Source organism: Glycine max, chromosome 2, assembly GCF_000004515.6.
Source record: "Glycine max cultivar Williams 82 chromosome 2, Glycine_max_v4.0, whole genome shotgun sequence".
Lineage (NCBI taxonomy): Eukaryota > Viridiplantae > Streptophyta > Magnoliopsida > Fabales > Fabaceae > Glycine > Glycine max.
This window is the reverse complement of record NC_016089.4, coordinates 41,539,433-41,558,592: the sequence shown is the minus strand read 5'-3', so window position 1 is coordinate 41,558,592 and position 19,160 is coordinate 41,539,433. Positions and strand designations below refer to the sequence as shown.

The following is a 19,160-nucleotide window of genomic DNA, read 5'->3' as shown; positions in this document are numbered from 1 at the left end:
CCTCTAGCCATGCCTGTATGGATGCATAAAAATTATTTTAATCTAAGCATCAATATATCTACATATTTATCTATATATAAAGACAACGGACGTATTCAATGACAAGGTAGAAAGTGAGAAGAGTTCATCTTAATAATGACTTAATATTTTCTTTTTTTCTTTTCTTTACAAATCTTAAAGATATTTGCTAACATATTCATAAAAAAGAATATACCGACTGAACATAAAGGCAAGTACATAAGGTTTTGTTTTTATTAGTTTTTCATTATTATTTTGTACCTAACATTAGAAATTTTTTCTCTATAAACAATAATGACAGACATTTATAGAATATAAAATAAATTAATATTATTGTTAGTTTGTTAGTGAGAAAGATTCAAACTCACAAGATCTTTTTCTTTCCTTCTCAATTTACATACTTGTGAGGAAGAAATAAAATATTATTTAAAATATAAAAAAGAAAAAGAAGAAGAAGCAGCCATGCTTGATCTGTTTAAGAAGCAAGGTGAGAAGGCAACACATGCAAGAGCATCATCTAACTAATGTAAGTCAAATACTGAGTGATGACTATTTTGTCTTATTTTGAATCATAACCCTTCTTTATGAGCTGGGGTGTCGTATATAGGGCTCGTACCAGACAAATCTCAATGTGCGGGCCTGAGATAATTGGGATTAAAGCTGTCATAGTAGCTCTCAACTCAAGCCCAAACAGCATTTACTCTATTATTGGTGTAGAACTTGTTTTATACTATTTAACATTTCGTGTGAGATTGGGAATCAGATTTGGTTTGTTATTTAAAGAAATGATTTTGAAGGGTGTGATCAATTGAGAAATTGACGGATTGAAATTATCTGATTTTTGTGAAATCAATTGAGGTATGTAAAAAAAATTATTAAGTGATCAGAATCATCATGCCATTCATGATCTCAATTAATAATTATATGATTGGGGTATGGTCCGGTGTGGAAAACATCAATTAAACAAGACAAAGAAAAATAATAGAGATGTTAAAGAATAAAAAGTTGGGACATCTTTGGTTTTGGACTGCATCTAACAAAAAGACACGGTTGAACAGGGATATTTAGAAAATAATTGAGTTAAAGTGTGTATCTGGGTGGCCTATAAAAAAAGTATGTATCTGGGTGATCTTTTGAAGAATTCATTGGAAAATAATTGTGTTTGGTGATTTTTTTCTTTCAAAATTCATTTTTTTTTAAAAAAAATTGATTTTGAAATAAAGTAATTTTTATATTAAAAGAAAATTAAATTTTAATATTTTTTTTTACTCAACACAAAAAATTTTATTTTTTTTATTTGATGTAAAGTTTGAGTCCATGTTTTGATAACTGAGAGAATATTTGCAAATCACATAGTCACAAGAAGAATTGACAAAATCTATGTAAAGTTCTTTTAACTGAAAATAATTTAAAATCTGAATTCAATTTCTTTAACGTGAAATAAATATGATACATTTACTTTAAATTATGTTAGTTGATATTTCAATATAATTTTAGATTAAGTGAACAACATAATGTAAGCATTGCTCTGTTTCAATAGGCTGAAACAATTAGATGAGGATCTTTGTCTCTTCATTTTTTTCTCCTTTCATTTTATGGACTATTGTCTCGACCAATTTTAGAACCCAAACGATGATTTGGTACTGTTGGTGAAGGAGTCAACGAAAAAGTTACATTGCAGGGGAAATTTGGGAGGAATGACACATGAGGAAGAGGGTATTTCATTAGTTTCAAATATATTAACACAAGATGAAACTCCAACGGGATTGAATTGAAAAGCAATTCTCTTAATAAGGATATCAGGTATAAAAATCAGATATTTACAAATACTTGAGATCAAATAAGGTATAGTATGTTCACATGAAAAAATAAAAAATTAATATTAACTGATAACCTACCAATATAAAAAAAACATATATAAGCTCACAAACAAGATTGGTCTATATTAGAATAACCTGGCTAATTGTTTGGGTTTCTAATTTGTAAGTGCATATTTGAAAAGCTCGTAAGTAACCTTCAAAATTACATTTGAGACAAAGGTAACACCTTTGTTATTGTCGTTTGCCACCCATAAACGGGTTTCTAACACATGTAAGTATTAATCCAAACATAGTTGCGGTAAAAGTGAAAATGAAACCAAAATGGAAAGAGCTTGTCTAAATTTTTTGGATGAAATGAAAATACACATTCCATTAATAGGATCCTATAGGTGTGATTGTGAGTATGTGATATAACACACTGATGAATTACACCAAAAAGAGGAGAAAAATATGTAAGTTGTATATATATGGGATTGTGTAGTTGATGATGATTTAAAAGAATTGATATTTTTTAGTAGACTATCACGTAAGAACTTCTTAAATGTATTTAACTTGAAGTAGTTATGAGATAGATGATATTCTGAGAAATTTTTCAGAAAACATGTGAATGAAGACAAAATACACTAAAAAAAATCTTATATTGATTTGTGAGGAACCGTCATTGCTCCTAAAAGCAATTAAAACATACTGTTAAAGTCTTGAAAAAGACTACCTATAAAAGATTCTTGCCAACAAAAGAGTTGTACTAAGTGTTAATGTGTGAAATATTATGAAATGTGGACGGCTAAGAAATTGACAATCAATAATGTTATATTTGACATACCCCTAATCAATAGAGAGCATTAATCTTTTATCAATTACTTACATTGATAATAAATAAATAAAAAAATAGAAAAAACATTAAAATAAAGCATCACAAGTAATCATAGAAGATTGGTGGCAATATTGTTCCAAGGGTTACTGAAAGAGTTTCTCAAAAAGGATTAACTAATTCTTCATCACACATTTTCTATATACAATAACAACATACAAAATAAGGTAAAATCTTAACTAGACCGAATAACTAGTGCATTCTAAGTACAAGTTGTTTCATGTAGACAAGTCTACAATATACATCACAACAGAATACATAGCCACAAATATGCATGCCCTCTGATGACTACTGCTATATATACTAGTAGAAATACTACTTTAAGTTAAACCAGTCTTCAAAATATTTGAATCCCTCTTGGCCAAATGTCTAGAGTAATAGGGTGCCAATAATGCTAGAAGGAATGCGACATCATCTTTGGTCCTGGATTTGGAATCCACACATACTCTAGAGAACTATTATATGAAACAATGAAGGCATGCATCATCACAACAATTTATCAAGAAAGGTTAGAACAAAAGCATGCAAAGCAAAACAAAACAAAATGAGAAGTTTACTCCATTATTTGAAATTCATTTTTGAAAAGCATGATTTATTGTGAACTCATCAGATTTCTGGAACCTTAAACTTTAAATATTTTTCATCCTTTTGAAGTTTCAGTGTTAGCTCCCTATCCTTGCTAGCATATAGCATGCCTAAAAACTCGAAAGACTATGGCTTAATAAATTGCGCTGTCGTTGTGTTTTTTGTATGCTTTTTCCAAAGTCCACGATCCAACTCACAAAATGAGCAAAGTCCAAAGGTAGGGTTGAACCAATAAAGAGGAGGCTCTTTTCCAATAGTACCATGCATGCAGGCCTAACGGAATCAATGCTTATAGAGAAATTGCCACAGACAAGCCACGACTTATGAGCATCATGAAAAACTAACTCAAATTGTTCAATTTCTATGTAAATTTAAATTTGGTCAACGTCTGGTACCTATCAGTATTCAGCCGTACGTCTTGTCCTTGTAAACCAACCAAATGGTAAGGCCCACACGTAGAAACGGATGATGAACAGTCCTATATATGGGGTGGCGTAGAAAAATATTTAATACCATCAACAAGCATGTGAATTATCTATATAAAATTGTTTCATCTTAATCAATAATTTCAAATTTAAATCATAACTATATAACTATATTAAATACTTGGAGGAATAACTTTTTTGTCGCTCATAATAAAAATCGACTTATGGATAGTTTTAACAAATAAAAGACGTAAAAAAAAAAACTTAATTCTAACCTCTCAATAGAACAAAAATTATCACTAACTTATAGAGAACACATGTGATTAAAAATTATATTATAAATTTTTTTAATCGATAAATATTAATTTATTCGTTTTATTAAAAATATTAGTTAAAACATTTAAAATTGCGACTTTCTTTACTCCCTTATGGATTATTTTGAAAATAGATAAAGAAGATAAACAAGTAGAATCAAAAGTTATATATCACCAAATTGAGAAGGACTTAATGTAGCAATGGTCCATTTTTCACATCGTTTTCAGTTTTCACCATTCATTAAGAGTCCCCACAGGCCAATGACAAGGTCCTTTACCGAGTTGCTGAACAAACTAGAAAGAAAGAACACATATGTGAATTGTGTGTACGGTCATGTGGGTATTGCCTGAATTTTCTCGGCTTAATTAATGTTTGATACAAACTTTTCAATTTCATTGGTAGATGAAGTAATCGATTGTGCCTAGGCTAATAACAAGTAACAAGTAGTTCTACTCTGCCCCTTACCAAGATTTTACAATTAATACCGCAATTTTGTTCCCAGCCGAAGGTTTTAGTCACTTTAAAGTGATAAAATTCTGATCACCTCAACTATATTTATCTGCATTTTCCTACCTTATCAAATTCTAATCGTGATTCCTATCGCAATTTAAAACTTTGATCTCTATAAATAGACAATCTATTTTTTTTTTATCAAAGTTATAAGATCAACGATAGTGAAAGGAGAAAAGAGGAGGAGAGCTCGATTTGAATTTCTTAAGTAACAAAAATTAATAATTAACCATTAATATTTGTTGATAGAAAAAATTATCATTATGTTATTAATTTAGAGTATTAGTTTTTTCAATGATTAAGTTCCGTTAGGTTAGTTACTTTTAATAAAAAAAATTCAATTATATTTTTTTCATTCACAAGATTTAAATAAATTTAATATCTTAATTAAGAGAATAAAAAATAAATTTAATATCTTAATTAAGAGAATCAAATTTAACGGTATTCAAATTAATAACATGTTGATAATTTTTGAAGAAATTATAAAATTAGAGTGAAAAGAAAAAGGAACAGTTTCAAGCTCTATCCTATCCTCATTTGTTTCTTTCTTTCTCCGAAAAAATTGCTTGATTGAAGACGCAAATGACATTTGGGAACATGAAAGATTCTTTGAAGTCATAATGTACAATTGGGGATCTATACCTCAAATGCTTTGGTTCATACTCCTTTTCCCTATTCCCTTTTCCGTTTTCTTTTATTTACCCTTGAACTATATATGTCTATAGGTTCTTCGAGAAACTATGAAGAAATAAAGTGGCACTAATAAGATGTGTCACGCAAAAATCTTTAAATTAGAGTATTTATATAACTTGTTTGACTAACATTATTTAATATTGTTTTATTAGAACAGATGACATGACATTATTTATATAAATAATTGTTGTTTAATAAATTTGTATCATAAATAAAATATTTTTAAAATTCAAAAAATTAAATTAATCGCTCACTTTAATAAATTTAACATTGAAATAAATTTTCATATAGAATATTTAAATTTATATAAAATTATAACATCCATAAAATTATAATAAGTAACTCATTTAATTGGATCCGAACCTTTTACCGTTAAAATTGTGTTTCCATTTGTAAAACATGGCAAAGAGTTTTGTCATCATCTATCAATTGTAATTAATGATAATAATAATTTGAACAATGAATCATATAATCACGTTTGACAGATACTGCTAGCTTAATCAGAAGACTTTAACTAGTATGATGCGCGTCTCGTAAGCATTAAAGATTTCATGTGTAGAAGAACTATTATTGTTTTCTTCTTACGTTTTATATATATATACACTTTCAAATAATCAAGTAACAAACAAATTTTAGAAATAAAAAAAAAAGTATTTTCGAAAACAATAAACAAACCCAAGATATGTATTCAGTGTTTCTAATTTTTCTGAATTATCAAAAATAAATTTTTTATTCTATGAAAAGTAATAAATTCGAAAATAAAATATTTAGATTTGTACGTGTGTCAGAGTTTAGGTAACATTTTATAGCTAAAAAATAATAATTTTATGAGAAAAAAATACTATATGCATTAACAGTATAGAATAATTTTATATTATTATTTAATCACAAATTAACACATAAAAATTTTATGAGATCTTACAAGTACTTTTTTTTTTGTTACATGTATTTTTTATTGAACACAATTATGTTTGAGTCAAGTAAAATCATTATGAATAAAATTTTATTTGAATGTTTAATACAAATATATATGCAAGATTCAAATTAAAGACATTTGATTAAGTTAGAAGAATCTAACATCAAATGATTAGTGATCTTTGTATGTTGTGTTTATACTATGCTTTTGTATACTTTTTCATTATAAATTAAAAATAAATTTAACTTGTGAGATTTTGAAAATTTTCGCATTATATTAAATTAAAGAAATTATATGTATAAGAAGCAAAATTAAGATTGTATAATGCAAACAAGCATCAATGCATGTTTCAACTATTAACATGTATCTATTACCAGGTCAACACCTGTTAGCCACATAAATAAGCAAATATGACCTTGTGACAGCGTTATAAATCTAAAAGGTAACGAGTTATTAAAAAAAATTGGTTAAATATGCTTTTCTTTTTATCTAAAAAATTTAAAATTTTTAGCTTTAGTCTTTATAACTTTTTATATCTATTCTTAGTTCTTCATTGTTTTCTTGTCATCAATATTAATTTTTAGGAGGAACTAAAAATAAAATAAAAAACGAAAATTACAACTCTTAGAGACTAATATTGATGATGAAAAATAAATAAAAAATTAAAGATAGACCAAAATACTTATAGGAATTATAACAAAAAAAGATAAAGTTTAGAGGGACTAAGAATATACTTAGTTAAAAAATATTTTACACTTATATAAAGACTAAATTAAAATAATTTGCTAATAAAAAAATTAAAATTGTGTGATACAAACAAAATTAATTGCATATTTTAATCTAATTTAAGCATTTTACAGGATAACAAGGAGGATAATTCATCGAGATTTATTTTGATCAACCCACTATCACGAGAGTTATGCAAAACAAATCAAAAAGTTCCAGACATTTTTTAAGTAAACACATTTATCTTAATAATGGAGGCAATGATAAATAGTGAATAGTGAAAATGAGCCGTTGACATGGTGTTCAATTAATTTATCTGATGGGTTGCTTAGTTATTAATGACACTATATATTTCCAATAATAAAAATAAAGAATGCATTATTATGTAAACGACAAAATTACAACAACAAAAAATGAAAACGACAGAAGATTTGTGGCTTTCCAACTTGACTTCGGCCAGCAATTAATTCTCCTTTTTTTTTTGTTTTTTTACAAGGAGCAATTAATTCTCCTAATTTGTTTAGTGTTCGCCTTTTTTCAACAACAAAGTGTAACTTGGAAAACTCGTTAACAAAAATAACTATATTAATGTTATAAAATTCAAATAAAATTATAAGAACTTATAAGTGAGATGAAGACAAGAGATAAGAAAAACAGGGTTTTTTTTCATATCTCTACAAATAAGATATTTTATTCAAGATAAAATTATTATTACTTTTATAATTTCAGAAAATCAGAAGATAAAAACTGATTATATAATAACTAAAATTCCATCAAATATATTCAGATAAGATTTCTTTAAATTAAATAAGATTACTATTAAATTTATAATTTAAAAATAAATCAAGAGATAAAAACTAAATTCCTTACAACTTTATTGTTACCTTCATAAATTATAAACATAAAAAAATAAAATTAAATCAATATCTATAATTGACGTTGTAATTCCTATGTATTGTATTCTTTTTTACTCAATCCATATTTAATGCATAATTATGTATGCATCAATCACGTTAGTGCAATTCATATATATACTCAATCCCTATAATTATGTGTGACGTTCATGTATCCTAGTTCTACATATATTAAATTAGTCATATAACTACGATTGTTCTGCAAGCAATAAAAAACTACAAATCTTGTCACTTAAATACGTCCATACATACATTACGGGAAAGAAAAAAAATTCAAGGGGGGCCATGGCCCCCTCCATAACATGTGGATATTCCACTAATCTTATTTATACATACAAATTAATGAAATTAATGAGTGTTAAAAATATATTCTTTAACATATTCATTTAAATATATTTTTTATAATTTATTAAAATTTATTGAAAATTATAAAATTCGGAAAAAATTATTATATATATGATTTGAGATATAATTTTTTTTTTATTTTCAATAAATTTTAACCAATAAAAAAGTATGATGAAAAGAATGTGTTTTTTTAAAAAAATTATATTAAAATGCAACTTTATGAATGTGAATCATAAAACAAGAAAAGTTTGGACAAGAGTCACAACAATAGCATTAACCCTAATATTGAAGCTAGTTGGACTCAACTCTTAAGTGACATTTTTTTTTTCAACATTAAAATATATAGCCCAAGTTGAAACCATTATTATTAGGTATTTAACATTGGTCTACACTACAAAAGATATTTATGTTAGTGTCATTTAATTTGTCGATATATTATCAACTAGAGTTAGGTATTTGGACTCTAGTCCACGTAACTACTAGCCTCAATATTAGTATACTATTTAAAAGGGGGACTTTTTAGTCAAGATTGTTTAACTTGTAGGTTAAATGGTTTTGTTTGCAAAGCTTATTTAATAGGCTTAATATTTTTTTAATGGATTTGTATAAATAACTTGGGTTTTGTATTACCAAAATACCTTAGCAACACAAAAAAAAGCTGTAACAAAAAGAAAAATACAAATATTAAGTTGCAAGAGTTTGCAATATGACATGTGAAATAAAGATAAGGAAAACAATACATTGAATGATGCACAACTGCACAAGTCACCACCAAGGTCTAGGAGTCCACGACTCATATCATTGCTACCATAGTAGGTATTTTATTATTTGTCTCTCTTATTTCTCTTGATATCCACTTTTTTTTGTGTTCTGCCAAGATTAATAAGGAACTATGAAAGAAAAAGAATTATCATTTTTTCGTGATTAATTTGGTTCCTTTTCTCATTACAATTAAGACTATGAATCAAATGATTATTCTTTTCATTAATGTGTGAAATATTTTTTGTCTTTTTTTATTTTATTTTGTTAGGTTGATACAAATTTGACTTTTTTTTGTGCTTTTTGTTTTCATGTGAACCATGGGCCAGTCACTTAGCCCATGGTTTTATGCATTGTGGTTGTAGTCTACATAAAATGAATATTGTTTAGCCCGCCAACTACACAAGGTGTTGAGAGTTGGCCTATTAGCTTGTCCTTCCTGTTGGCAACATTTTCACTCTCTTATTCATTGTCCTTTTTTCTTATGACCCTTAAGTGATGGACGGCTTAGGCCATAGCCATCATGCTTCTATCAAGAATAATCCACAACCAATAGTTCACCTACACCTAAACCCATATCTACATAATTTTCCCTAGGTGAACTACTAGTTACTTGAGGTGGGTATATGGGTTGAGGCCTATGAACGAGTTTGTTTAACCCATGACTTGAGTGGTTAACCAAGAAAAATAATCATTGCTCTCAAAATGAAAAAGGTCATGACATGTGTCACCCACAAAAAACTTGGACCATGCCCAGTTGGGTAAATGAAACCGCTTTAGACGATAAAAAAATCACGACTTTTGGGATTTGTACCCTTTAGGATTGTCTTTGAGGGAACAAGGTCAAACCAAGCCATTTCAATTTAGAAATACTTGTGACTTTTAAAATTGTGTACCCTCTAGTATTGTCTCTAGTTGGTCAAGGTCAAAATAAAATACTTTGGCTTAGAAGCACTTGGGACTTCTATGGTTGTGTACCTTTCAAGATTTTCCTCGATCGAATATGGTCCAACCAAGCCACTTCAACTTAGTTATTACTCATAAGTTTTTTAGGTTGTGTATTTTCCAAAATTGTCCTTGGTCTAACAAGTCATCTCACACTAACTCATTCCTAAGTACCATGACCTTCTTTATAATATGCTTCCTAAAATCTCATTAGATTATCACACTAGCACCTAATTAGCCGAATGAGTCACATTATGTTGGCAACATCATCCATAATGATAATGTACTTTGTTGAATGATCTCTTGTACTCATGAGATGATCATACTGAAAATCTTACCAAGACAATCCTATCTAAAAAAATTGTCATATCATATGTAACATTTTTTATTTTGACTTCTCAATGACTCTCACACTACGACACTTCATGGGATGACACTTCACTCAACATCCTTGTCGGTTAGAACCCTTCATAAGTAGTCTTTTTCGAGACCTTAAAAATCAGCTTTACATGTGTTCTATGATCAATGATTGATCCTACAAACCAATACATTGCTTTTTAGCATGTTTTGTCCTCATTCGCATGCTTTCTGAGAAACTTTTCAAAATATCACTCATCCCATAATTACTCCAAGCCAAACATGCTTAACTGTGGAATTCTTAAGTGATGGACTACTGAAAAGTATATACATCTTGTTGATATAGGTAATACCAATCAATTCTTTTAAGTCATCATTAACTGTACAGTCTCATATTTGCACAACCTTTGGATCTTTTTTTTTTTTTTCTGGTGTGATTCGTTGGGGTGTTACATGCCCACCAACTTTCACATAGTTCGTCCTCAAACCACACTATACTAGGAGAGAGGTTTACTCTGATATCATTTGTAACATTTATGATTTTCAACTTCTTAGCGGCTTTCACAATACAACATTTCACGCAGTGACACTTCACTCAACATCCTTGTTAGTCATAATCCTCCATAAGTAACTCTTTTTGAGACCTCAAAAATCAACTCTACTTGCTTCTAGGATCAATGACTGATCCCACAAATCAACACAAGAATTTTCAGCGTGTTTTGTTCTCCCTCACATACTTGCTGAGAAACTTTCCAAAAGATCACACATTCCATAATTATTCCAAGCCAAACACGCTTAATTGTGAAGTTTTTAAGTAACGAATTACTGAAAAGTAGATGCATCTTGTTAATATAGGTAATATCAATTAATCCTTTAAGTCATTTTCAACTTTACAGTCTCATATCTACATAGCCTATGAATCATTTCTTTGTGGTGTGATTCGTTAAGATCTTACATCATGTTCAACCACCTTAAAGGTCATCACCTTGATCCCTTTTGGTAACTAACATCTTGAAACACCACAATTTAGTCTACATTCATGATAGATTGCACATCCTTTTTTGAAAAGTATGTATAAGAAAACAATATATTTATGATATTTTCAATCAAATTTATATAAAGAAACTCTCATGTAATAATTTTATTGAATAATTATTTAATTACATTATTTTTCTAAATAGGCTATTAATAGACGTGTAATATATCTTGGAAGACATACACGGATGTACATAGAAGTTATTTAAAACAAAGTTAATGATTTTATGCATGTCGCCTAATTAAATGTACATATTTTCTTTTTCCTTAGCATCTTTTCCCTGAAATACACACAACTTTATAGATTTAAATATTGTTTAATTAATTATCACTTACGTTTGTTCATACGATATGGCTGGCTTTTTTTTTGTTTGCTTTCTTCCCTTTGCTTTAATTACAAAAAAAAAATATTGTCTTCTGTTTAAGAAATTATTTTCGAAAAATATTTAAAGTCTTTTTGATAACTTTTTCACTTATGATATTTTATGATCTACTTTTTTTAGAATAGTTTCTTTTTATGATCGTTTATGATCTACTTCTATCTAATTATTGAGTTTATCATTTATTTAATGTGTGATGCTTTTAGTAACTTTCTACTTATATATTTAAATCATGTTAAAATTGATTTTGTTTTCTTCTTTATTTCAATCTATTAATTCTTCATTTTTTTTACTACACGAAAAGAATTAATGGTCAGATATAGCTTTATGCCATTGCATGGTAAAATAACTTGTTGAATTCGAAATATATATAATTATTAAAAAATAAAACCAAGTGATGACTAGTCTAGCAAATATGTTAAACTTGACTAACGCAAAGCAAATTGATGATAATCCTTGAAAGTGGTGGTCCAGTCAATTCTAAAAGTAGTTCCGCGGTCTATAATTATATAATGTGAGTTGCAAAGACTAAGTTTGAGTATGAGTTTGTTCAAAATCTGAGTTGGTGTAAAGCATTTTGAGCATATGCAATTATGATTTTCGTTTTTTAACGCTGAGAATTAAGAGCACGATATCGATTTTATATTAAAAGAAAAACTAGTACATATTCGTAGAAGAGAGCCATGAAAAAGAAAAAAAGTAGAAAAGCTTGTAAAAGGAAAGGGTAGTGAAAATAAAATCTCTCAAATAATGATGCAGAGAGAGACAGTGAGAGAGGCATTTGATTTGGATATTTGTGATGAAAGAGAGAGGGAATAAAGAAGAATCCCAATGCTAAAAGCTGAGGTTACTGTTGTCACTCCCTGGCCTCTGTTTTGTTTTTAAAAAATTGAAATCCCCACTCTCTCTCCTCCATTCTCGTCTTCTTCTCCCATCTCCATTTCCATTCTTTTTTTTGAGTCTCCAGAACAAAAACAAAAACATCATCGACCGAATCCAACAAATGAGAGACAAGTCAGAGAGCCATCCTTCGACAAACTCCGAGGACGACCACCGATCCTCCCCCTTGCTGGATCTGGCGTGTGCCGAAATCACCGAATCCTCCAACAGCAAGACCCGAACCTGCGGCCCGTTTCCTGGTTCGGGCCCCTCCGAGCCTCAGGCTCCGTTCCCGGACCAGGTCCTCGAGAACGTCCTTGAGAACGTGCTCCACTTCCTCCCCTCTCGCCGCGACCGCAACGCCGCCTCATTGGTTTGCCGCTCCTGGTACCGTGCGGAGGCCCTCACCCGATCCGAGCTCTTCATCGGCAACTGCTACGCGCTCTCTCCCACTCGCGCCACCGCCCGCTTCACGCGCGTCATGTCCGTCACCGTCAAAGGGAAACCCCGCTTCGCCGACTTCGATCTGATGCCTCCCGATTGGGGGGCCCACTTCGGCCCGTGGGCCTCTGCTTTGGCCCAGGCCTACCCCTGGCTCGAGAAGCTCCACCTCAAGCGCATGTTAGTCACCGACGCCGACCTCGCCCTAATCGCGGACTCCTTCGCCGGTTTCCGCGAACTCGTCCTCGTTTGCTGCGAGGGCTTCGGAACTCCCGGCCTCGCCGCCGTCGCCTCCAAGTGCAGGTTTAGATCCCATCGTAAAAAAGTTAATCATTGATTTTAACTCAATATGTATTACTTTTTTAGAAGTTTAATCGAATAGAGGCTTAACTGATTGATTTCTAATTTTGAGCATTGTTGTGTTGTGTGGTGAATTAGATTGCTGAGGGTGCTTGAGCTTGTGGAATCTGTGGTGGAGGTTGAGGACGATGAGGAGGTGGATTGGATTTCGTGTTTTCCCGAGACTCAAACCAATATGGAGTCTCTTGTGTTTGATTGTGTTGAGGTTCCTATTAATTTTGAGGCTTTGGAGGGTTTGGTGGCTAGGTCGCCTCGCTTGAAGAAGCTTCGATTGAACCAATTCGTCTCCATGGCTCAGCTATATCGTCTGCTGCTTCGAGCTCCGCAGCTTACTCATCTTGGAACGGGTTCTTTCAGTGCTACTGAGGCTGGGGTGGTCGGGGACCAGGAGCCGGATTACGCGGCCGCATTTGAGGCTTGCAGATCCCTGGTTTGCCTGTCTGGATTCAGAGAGATTTGGGCAGATTACCTTCCCGCGATTTATCCAGTCTGCGCAAATCTGACGTCGTTGAATTTGAGCTATGCTGACATTAACACGGATCAGCTGAAGTCGGTTATTTGCCACTGCCATAAGCTGCAGATATTCTGGGTATGTGTTGTAGCATTGTGACTTGTGTGGCTGCATTGTTGAGAAATTTGGATTTGAATTTGAATTTGATTTTAGATTTGGAGCTTATTGGTGTTTGGATTTTGGTGTGCAGGTACTTGATTCGATACGTGATGAGGGGCTTCAGGCGGTGGCTGCAACTTGCAAGGACTTGCGCGAGCTTCGGGTTTTTCCTATGGACGCGAGGGAGGAGACTGATGGGCCTGTTTCTGAGGTGGGGTTTGAAGCGATTTCTCAGGGTTGTAGGAAGTTGGAATCGATTTTGTTTCTCTGCCAGAGGATGACTAATGCGGCTGTGGTGGCTATGTCAAAGAACTGCCCGGATCTTGTGGTGTTTCGTCTATGTATAATTGGGCGGTATAGGCCGGATCCTGTGACTCAGGAACCCATGGATGAGGGTTTTGGTGCTATTGTTATGAATTGCAAGAAGCTCACTCGGCTGGCTGTGTCTGGCTTGCTGACTGATCGTGCTTTTGAGTACATTGGGACGTATGGGAAATTGGTTAGGACGTTGTCAGTTGCCTTTGCTGGGGACACTGATGTTGGCCTTAAATATGTGCTTAAAGGATGCCCTAATTTGCAAAAGCTTGAAATCAGGGATAGTCCTTTTGGGGATGGAGCTCTGAGATCCGGTTTGCATCATTATTACAACATGAGATTCCTCTGGATGTCGACTTGTAAATTGACGCTCCAAGCTTGCCAAGAGGTTGCACGAGTATTGCCTAACCTGGTTTTTGAAGTAATTAACAACAACAGTGAGGAGAATGCGGGTGATGAAGTTGAGACATTATACATGTATCGGTCTCTTGATGGGCCACGGGATGATGCTCCAAGATTTGTTACCATCTTGCAATAGATTTTTCTTTTTAATTCAAGAAGATTTTAGCTCTTTTCAACGATGACTGGTCGATGAAACATATGGAGCAGGGGATTTTACATAAACCTGCCAGAAGATTTCTCTGCTGTCCATGGCAAACAAAGTTAAGCTTCCAACTCCTGTTCTTGGTGTGGGCTGCAGTGATGGCAGGCCACAAAGCTGCTATTGGGGAGGGAGGTTGGGAAAATTTCTCCATATGCCCTTTTTATGTTAGAGGATTAAGGATTGAAAGAGGGAATAGAATAATAGGAAGGGGGTAGGGGGAGGTTCAGAAAATGAAGTCCTGCAGAATTCAATGTTGTTGTATCGTCAAAGTTTAAGTTTATGTATTTTATTTTTCTTTTATATTCATTTATATCATATCGGAAAACTGCCCAAGGAGGGGGAAGTAGATATTGCTGAAGCTGCTGAGGATTGGTTAATAAGCCTTATTTCATTTCCTTGGTCAAATAGATGTACGTTGAGAGCAGATTCAGAAGGATCAAATCAGAAGGTTTTGGAGAGGTGATGTTCTCTAACTTATCCATCATACCTTACCAGTAGAGAAGCAACAAATGTGTATTCACTTTGCAAGGAACTTAATCTGTTTATTTTGGATTCAAACCATAATTAGTTGAAGCTTTGGCTTGCCCAGAATCCAAACCCCAGACTGTGATATAAACCTATCTCTGTCTCCCTAATTTCAAATGTTTTTTTTTTCCTTTCTTTTTTTAATGTTCACGGTCCACGGATGTGTTGCTGTAGGACCTGACTGTTGAATTTATTGTGAGATGGTTAATAAATGCCTGAATATGCATATGGACCATATTGTGTCTATATCTCTCGTTTTCTGAATGTGGAATGATCGACAGTGAGACCTATTAATTATGTGTGGGAAGTGTTATTCAAGTACACGTTGCAGGACCCCCCTTTGTTCTCGTGGGGTTCCATTTACACGCCGTGAGGATCCATCCCCTTTAACAGAAAAGGAAAAAAGAAATGGGGTGAGGGATTGTTTGATGGTCCTCATCTTCTTCAGATCTTGGTGAAGGGCTCTTTCCATTGCTTAGTTACCTCAGACAAGCCTTCTTAATTGACATGCCTATTAGTTTATGTGGAGGGACTGAAATGAATAATTTCCTTAGATATTATTATATGAGGGTGATGTATATGTTTGTATAAAATAAACTTATATGGCTTGAACAGGTTGAGGGGACCAATAATTTGATGACTGGTCTCCCCTCCTGCGTTTGCGTTAGAAAGCGGCCGAAGTCCACTAACGGACTCTCTCTCTCTCTCTCTCTCTCTCTCTCTCTCATTATTGGGTGAGAAATCCATCTCCCTCCCTTGATGGTATTCAATCTAGCATGAGGCAGAATGGTAATAAGTAAACTTTAACATCAAAGTGGGATCTGACTGTGCAACTAAAGTGATGGGAAGCAAAGCTTTGGCTCCTTTTTTGTCTATCCATTTGCTGCTTCAGCAAGAGGAGTGAAGTGAAACCCCAAATGGGTCTCTCTCTTCTTGCCTCTGGCCCCCTCACAATTGGTCATTTCCCCTTCCCTTTCCATGTCCCTGACTCAGATTGCTTTGGTGAGAATAGAGGATAAGAGCCTTGTGCGGGGAACCCTGAACCAAAACAAATAAAGGGTCACTTCTACTTAGTCACATATTTTCATTATTATCTGTAATATAAAAGTTTTTTGACTCATCATAATACAACCGCGACCGTATTTTAAAATCATGCTTCTACTCATAACTTGGCTTTGGCCTATCCATGTTATTGCTGATGGTGGTGGGAATAGCAGTAGTCCCCCCTGGATGGTCATTACCATATAATAGCTGTCTTTACCTTTTAACCATATCCTTTTTATGTTTACCTTTCGTTCTTCTTTTAAGAGTAGCCATCACTGTCACCTAGAAGAAAAGAAAAACAAACTGATAATGACTTTCCACAAGTAGATTGATTCTCCCATGCCACACTAATTTTCAATTATAACCGTAAGACACGTTTGAAATGTGATTCTATCTTATCTACGGGCTTGGCCACCCCTCAGATCAAGTCCATCGCTTTTTTTTTTTAAATGATTTTCCATCAAATTGCATGGTCGTGAATAAACAAGTATCAACTTATTGTTAAATAAAAGTTTTTTTAACACTTGCACCACAAAATTAGGATTTATTTTCTATTATATATTTGGATGTATGTTCTTGAATCAATAAATTTTTTCTTCAATAATTTGAAGATTTTAAGTATGTTCACACTGTTTGTGTATTTTAATGTGCAATGGAAGACCCTTACAACACACACAGGAAAACTCTCCTCCTAACAAATCGGATGGGACAAACTCTCTTGTTTCTATCTCATAGCTATTTAAATCTTAAACCAATGCCTTTTGGTTTCGATTTCAAACGTAAACGTGAAGTCCTCCATATTTCTCACCAACTTAATGACACACATGAAATGATCACCACAAGTCCACTTCTGTTTTTTCACCAAAACATTTCAATTATGTTTATATTATTTATATTTTCAATTATGTTTATATTATTTATATTTTCACTACTAGTAAAAAATATAATAATATTTCACTTAGAAAATTAATTAATCATAATAAATTCTCTAATTTAATTAATCATCAAATATTAAAATAATTTACATTGAAGTATTAATGTTGCTACTACTATTATTTAAAGATAACTATATGTATATCCATAAAATTGACTGAGTTATTAAGTTGACCTTATGAAATTAGCAAAAGCTCAACTTTTAACAAATAAATTAACTAACAAATCATTTTACTAACTGAATGTTAACAATTGAGTTGACATCGTACTCTTCAGCCGATTCAGCTTATTACATGTCAATTCTCACTTAATTATTTCACTAACAGCCCATTACCTCAAAACATGGATATTAGGAAAGCGATTAATCAGCGAATCATTCTTTTTAAGAAATTTTACAATATAACATACTTGTTAATATATTTTTTTATCCACAAGAATTAAAGATAAATATCAAAGAATTTATAACAATTCATACACATTGTTCAATCAACTGAACTAGACTCCATTGATGTATACTTACTAATATGATATATTATATAATAATTGAATAATATATATTTTTGCTAATAAAGTTGAAGAAATTTTATTATCCGAAGTTCAAAATTGTGTAGATGATTGTTGGTGTGATTGTTTCTCTAATTAAAATTCAATTAAATGTCAGTTCATTGTTTTGGCTTAATCATTGTAAACTGCAATAGAAGGTGTGATAATAGAGAAACACACTGTTAAAATTGATGAATTGGAGTTCAAGGTGGTTTCTAACCGGATTACAAAGTCACACTAAATTTGTACATAGACCAACTTAAAAGTTGTAATGGAAGGCCGAAGTTTGTGTGGATGGATATTTGTTGAATACACTTTTATGTACACATCGGTACTCTTTTCCTTAGAGGTTCCTAGATGGATATTTGTAGAATACACTTTGTGTAAGGGTAAGAGTATCAGGATACTAATGTTTGTTGCGTCAGTACCCATTCATTATCTTGTTTGTATCTGTTGTCAGAGATGGTCTTGTTCTTGTAGCAAATGGACCATTTGCAATTTCTGTAATTCTGTGATATGGGTTTGGGATCTGATCCGGAGCAAGCAAATTTTCAGTTCATTAGATGTGCTCTCAAATCACAACCGAGTGATTATTTGGAGTGAGTTGTAATCATCAATTAAAATGCCTCTCTATTTTGGTTTAAAATTCTTAAGACCTGTTTTGGATTTACCACCATATATTTTCGGGTCGACTAATTGAATTGAAGCTATCATAATTCGTGATATCAAATGATTTTATTTTTATTTTTGAGACTAGCACAATTACGGTATTACTGAGCCACTGTGTTGCAACTGCAATTCTTGATTTTGCCGTGGACAGTTTCTAATTACACTCCCTTACAATACACACCCTGTTTTCAATTTTTTATTCTCCAAATTACCCTTGTAAATTGGCTTTGGGCGTGATCAAGTGTAGATGGAAGGGGAGTGTATATGTGTTTTTGTAAGAGGGGTAGAGAGAGATGAAGCCCAATGATGTCTAGCTAGCCCGAAATCAAGACTTCGTCGAACTATGTGGAAAAAAGATAATGAATAAAAAGTCGAATAGACCCAAATTTACTTTATCTTCCTTGCAACGGATACCTCTACTCATACCCAAATTCAAATCGTTCATTCCCTAAATATGAGAAATTTAACACAACTGAGTATAAAGAAGAAAGAATTTATATAATCTAGAGGAGCACTACAGTATATATAGTGTTTATATGGATAGATTAATAACAATATATGGAAACTACGCATGCAATATGGAGGCCACGGAAGTTTAAGCTAATTTATCTGATGGCAACACT

At 32.3% G+C, this 19,160-nt stretch overlaps 1 protein-coding gene across 1 annotated transcript; it reads left to right on the top strand.

The window, feature by feature from the left end:
- Positions 1-12,209: 12,209 nt before the first annotated feature.
- LOC100807836 (transport inhibitor response 1-like protein) lies at positions 12,210-15,583 on the top strand. Its single transcript, XM_003519145.5, has 3 exons — positions 12,210-13,237; positions 13,373-13,883; positions 13,996-15,583. The coding sequence occupies exons 1-3, from the start codon at positions 12,618-12,620 to the stop codon at positions 14,755-14,757; spliced, it is 1,893 nt and encodes a 630-aa protein (XP_003519193.1). The 5' UTR covers positions 12,210-12,617; the 3' UTR covers positions 14,758-15,583.
- Positions 15,584-19,160: the final 3,577 nt, after the last annotated feature.